The following is a 5,203-nucleotide window of genomic DNA, read 5'->3' on the forward strand; positions in this document are numbered from 1 at the left end:
CAAAACGGAGGAAACGGACCTCCTACGGTCGAAACGGGGGTCCTGTTGATCGGGAGGGGTGTGGCGTACCGCAAAACGGACGAAACGGACCTCCTACGGTCGAAACGGGGGTCCTGTTGATCGGGAGGGGTGTGGCGTACCGCAAAACGGACGAAACGGACCTCCTACGGTCGAAACGGGGGTCCTGTTCATCGGGAGGGGTGTGGCGTACCGCAAAACGGGACTCCACGGGATACTGTTCATCTCCACCGTCGACCTCCTCCAGCCTCCACGGGCTACCGTCGACCTCCTCCAGCCTCCATGGGCTCCTGTTCATCCAGCCTCCACCGCGCGCTACTCCATCGGCTACTGTTCAACCGCCCCTCCACGGGCACCCCTCCACTGTCTACTGTTCATCCAGCCCTCCACACCACGGGGTCCTGTTCAACCACCCCTCCATGGGCACCCCTCCACCGTCTACTGTTCATCCAGCCCTCCACACCACGGGGTCCTGTTCATCCAGAGGCAACACCACCGCTCACTGTTCATCCACCCCCCCGCAACGCTCACTGTTCATCCAATCGATCGGCTTCAGTTAGCAGCAGTAGCGAAGGAATCGCTCGATCGGGTTCAGTTAACAGCCATCGATCGATCGCTCGGGTTCAGTAACGCGTAGCCTGTAGTGCAATCGCTCGGGTTCAGTTAGAGCCCAACGCCTCGCTCGGGTTCAGTTAGAGCCAAAGCCTCGCACACACGCGCGTACGTGTACGAGAGAAACTCGCATCACTCGGCCCCCGACCTCCCACCGTAACCGGGAACTCCCCGAAATTTTCCTCGCCCTCGCTTCTACCACGGGTTTTTCCGTCATGGACGGCCCAAAGAATGTCATGCAGCTGCGTCTCCAGCCCGCCCAGGACGAAAAGCCCATTTTCTGTCATGATTTTTTGTCATAGAAGTAGGAGCCCACCACATCTATGATGATACCGGGTTTTGTCACAATTATCGTCATAGAAGTGTCATATGTATGACAGAAAAAAATTTCATTCGGCCCAAAATGTCACAGATTTTATCAACCCAAGTAACAAAGTAGCATTCTTGCTAAATGCATGAAAACTAAGAGATTGCTGAAAGTCATCCATGTTTAGATTAGAAAATAGCTGCATCGAGATATCTTTTGGTGGGTTCACACAAGGAAAATATAAAACCCAAGTAACAAAGTAGCATTCTTGCTAAATGCATGAAAACTAAGAGATTGCTGAAAGTCATCCATGTTTAGATTAGAAAATAGCTGCATCGAGATATCTTTTGGTGGGGTCACACAAGGAAAATATCAATACAAGCCACAAAAAAGGGTAAGAAAAATACAGGTTACCTCCAATTGATCCAAGGAATCTGGCATCAAAACAGAGCCATCATGATGAAGAACACCTCGGTAATCAATTGACTCGCCCTGTTACATATGGTATGATTAGTTTTAATGATCCAGTAATTGATTGCTTCCTACTGACCTCCTTCTATAAAGGCCACTTCTACGCTGGAAATCAATATAGTGCCTATGTTTTTCTTAGTGCTGCTGGCTGCTTTGCAACTGGAGGCACTTTGCTGCTTTGCAGCTCGCAGTGCTGCTGGCTGGAGGTGCCATAAAAGTAAGCAGCAAGGCAACGAAGGGAGAGATAGGACAAGAGGCCCCTTAGATTATTTAATTAAATAACATGGAACTCCCTCATGCATAACCAAATGAACAAAACCATTGATGCTTACCTTTGGGACCAAGATGCTTCTCAGTCCAGGAGCGCTTCTATAGTATGTGTGCCACCTCTCAAAGAGTACGAAGGACCTGCAAGAACAAAAGGGAGAGACCGCAAAGCAGACGGTGACGGAAGAAGCGGCGCTGGCTGAGAGCAGCCGGAAGAGGCAGATCGAGAAAGAAAGAGGAAAATGTGCAATTTCTGTAGAAAATGAACTACTGCATCCACGGAGGACCAATGGATCAGACACTCACCTCAACCTGCTTCAAAACTGGTGGTGGCCATCACATCTAGGCTGTAGATAAGGAGAGATCAATGCTGCCTTTGCTGGACCCTGTGGGACGGGCGAGATGGCAGGGCGGGGCGAGCGGCTAGGGTTCTACGGGGAGCTGGTGAGATTTTATACCCTATAGTGAAATGACTAAAATGCCCTCGGTGTGGCACGAGAATTACACGTGGTGGCACGACATCTTTTATAGTGGGAGGTAACTATTCATTGTAGCAGTGTTACCGGGTCAATCCAACGGCCGAGGTCCTCCAGTGGCCTGATCTGATGGCTGAAAATGCATCAAACAATAGATCTGACGGCCAGTAATCGCTGATCTATGAGGAGGTCCATGTTCTCCCAACTTACCTATTTTTGGATGGGACAGCTGAGCTAGTCAGGTACTGGTGCTAATTGCCCCACCGCCTGTCCCAGCATGAACATCAAGATTCCCCTAAAAAGATCAAGATTGTCCTTACAAAAAAAAGTCAAGGTACACACACTACTGTCTTTATCTTTTCTAATTTTCTCTTTTCCCTTGCTGTAAGGCAGGGTATGTGTGCTGAATTTTCTTGTAGGTCGAGTATTGGTCACATATAACTGGAAAAGAAAAGTTGACGCCCTGCGATAGATGCCATATGCATGTCCGCACGACAGAGGCACAAGAGCGGCAGATGCCCTCAGCGGCCTCCCATCAAATCCGAGCAACTACTTAGAGTGTAACCTCCGGCCGGGGTCATTAGTAGGGAGCCCTCATTGCTGGATGCTTCCTGCATGGAGGCGTTTTTCTTTTCGTTTTTCTAGGCTTTTTCTTGTTTTCCAGATTTTTTTCATTTTTTCAAAACAAAAAAAATTCATTTCTACGTGCTTCCATCGTGTAGATGAAGGAAATATGCCCTAGAGGCACTAATAGACAAAACACCGTGTCTCTAGTAAGCTTCTATTAGACTAGCTCGTCAATCAAAGATAGTTAAGTTTCCTAACCATAGACATGTGTTGTCATTTGATGAACGGGATCACATCATTAGGAGAATGGTGTGATGGACTTGACCCATCCGTTAGCTTAGCATATTGATCGTTCAGTTTTATTTCTATTGCTTTCTTCATGTCAAATACATATTCCTTCAACTATGAGATTATGCAACTCCCAAATACCAGAGGAATGCCTTGTGTGCTATCAAACGTCACAATGTAACTAGGTGATCATAAAGATGCTCTATATGTATCTCCGAAGGTGTTTGTTGGGTTGGCATAGATCGAGATTAGGATTTGTCACTCCGAGTATCGGAGAGGTATCTCTGGGCCCTCTCGGAAATGCACATCATCAGAAGCCTTGCAAGCAAAGTAACTAATGAGTTAGTTGCAGGATGATGTATTACAGAACGAGTAAAGAGACTTGCCGGTAACGAGATTGAACTAGATATGAACATACCGATGATCGAATCTCGGGCAAGTAACATACCGAGGGACAAAGGGAATAACGTATGTTGTCATAATGGTTCGACCGATAAAAGATCTTTGTAGAATATGTAGGAGCCAATATGAGCATCCAGGTTCCGCTATTGGTTATTGACCGGAGAGGTGTCTCGGTCATGTCTACATAGTTCTCGAACCCGTAGGGTCCGCACGCTTAACGTCTGATGATGATTTTGTATTATATGACTTATGTGTTTTGGTGACCGAATGTTGTTTGGAGTCCCGAATGAGATCACCGACATGACGAGGAGTCTCGAAATGGTCAAGAGGTAAAGATTGATATATAGGACGATGATATTCGGACACCGGAAGTGTTCCGGAGGGTACCGGGTACATATCGGGTCACTGGAAGGGGTTCCGGGCACCCCCGGCAAAGATATGGGCCTTATGGGCCAAGAGAGGGATAGACCAGCCCACAAGGGGCCGGTGCGCCCCCATATAGGCAGAAATAGGAGGAGAAGGAAAGAGGGGAAGGGAGAAGGAAAGGGGAGGATTCGGCCTCCCCCTTCCTTCCCTCCCCCCTCTCTTTCCTTTCCCCTCCGATGAATAAGGAAGGGGGAGGGCAGAATTGGGGACGAACCCCAAGTAGGATTCGGCCTACTTGGGGCACCCCCTTGGCTGCTCCCTGATACGTCTCCAACGTATCTACTTTTCCTAACGCTTTCCTCTTGTTTTTCACTCTAATTTGCATGATTTGAATGAAACTAACCCGGACTGACGATGTTTTCAGCAGAACAACCATGGTGTTGTTTTTTGTGCAGAAATAAAAGTTCTCGGAATGGAACGAAACTTTGCAAGGATTTTTTATATACTAAAAGAGAATTTCTAGAGCCAAGAACCACCAAAGGGGGCACCTGGCTGCCCCCTCCAGGCGCGCCCAGGTGGGTTGTCCCCACCTGGTGGCCCCACAGACCCTGAAACCGACACTATAAAATCCTATTTTTAGAAAAAAATCAGGGAGAAAGAATTATCGCGTTCCACGAGACGGAGTGTAACGCCCCGGATCCGATGCGCCAGGTGTCTGCCAGTTATTTGCCGTCCTTGCCATGTCAGCTGCTTGCGTGTTGCATTTTGCCATGTCATCATCTGCATGTTTTTCAAAACTTGCATCCGGTCCTTTCCCCGTTGTCCGTTTCGCGATCCGACACTCTCGCACGCACCCGTCGCCCCTCTCAGACCTTGTTTCGTGAGCGGGAGAAAAATGTTCTCGGAATGGACCGAGATTTGCCGAGTGGCCTTGGTATAGCACCGGTAGACCGCCCGTCAAATTTCGTTCCATTTGGAGGTCGTTTGATGCCCCAACGGTTAACCGCGTAGCCCGAAACCCCTTCTTTTGTGCAGCCCGACACCCCTTCAAATCAGCCCACTAACCCAGCAAAACCCCCTCCATGCTCTCCGCCGTTCGATCACGATCGTGTGGGCGCAAACCGCACCTCATTTGGACTCTCCTAGCTCCCTCTATCTATAAATAAGTCCCATTCCCCGAATTTCGCAGTCCAAAACCCTAACCCCGCTCCCCTCGCGCCGCCGGACATGTCCGTTCCCGCCGGACGAAATCCTGCCGCCGCCCGCAGCCACTCAGGCCTCGCCACGTCACCCCGCCGGCCTCCTCTCTCTCTTCCCGCCACCGCGGCCCGCCAGGCCCATCGCAGGCCCGCGCAAGCCCGCCGGCCACCCGAGCTCCCTGCCGCCTCGCGCCTCCAGCCCCGCCGCCTCCGCGCCGCCCGTGCCTCCC

General features: G+C 50.0%; 1 protein-coding gene across 1 annotated transcript in view; it reads right to left on the reverse strand.

Annotated features, from left to right (window-relative positions):
• Window positions 1–5,203, reverse strand: part of LOC123142456 (uncharacterized) — a 40,124-nt gene that overhangs the window by 34,400 nt on the left and 521 nt on the right. Inside the window, exon 2 of the mRNA XM_044561361.1 lies at window positions 1,741–1,816. Within this exon, the coding sequence (XP_044417296.1) occupies window positions 1,741–1,816 (76 nt within the window). The remainder of the gene's footprint in view (window positions 1–1,740; window positions 1,817–5,203) is intronic.

The sequence above is a fragment of the Triticum aestivum genome, chromosome 6D (assembly GCF_018294505.1).
Source record: "Triticum aestivum cultivar Chinese Spring chromosome 6D, IWGSC CS RefSeq v2.1, whole genome shotgun sequence".
Lineage (NCBI taxonomy): Eukaryota > Viridiplantae > Streptophyta > Magnoliopsida > Poales > Poaceae > Triticum > Triticum aestivum.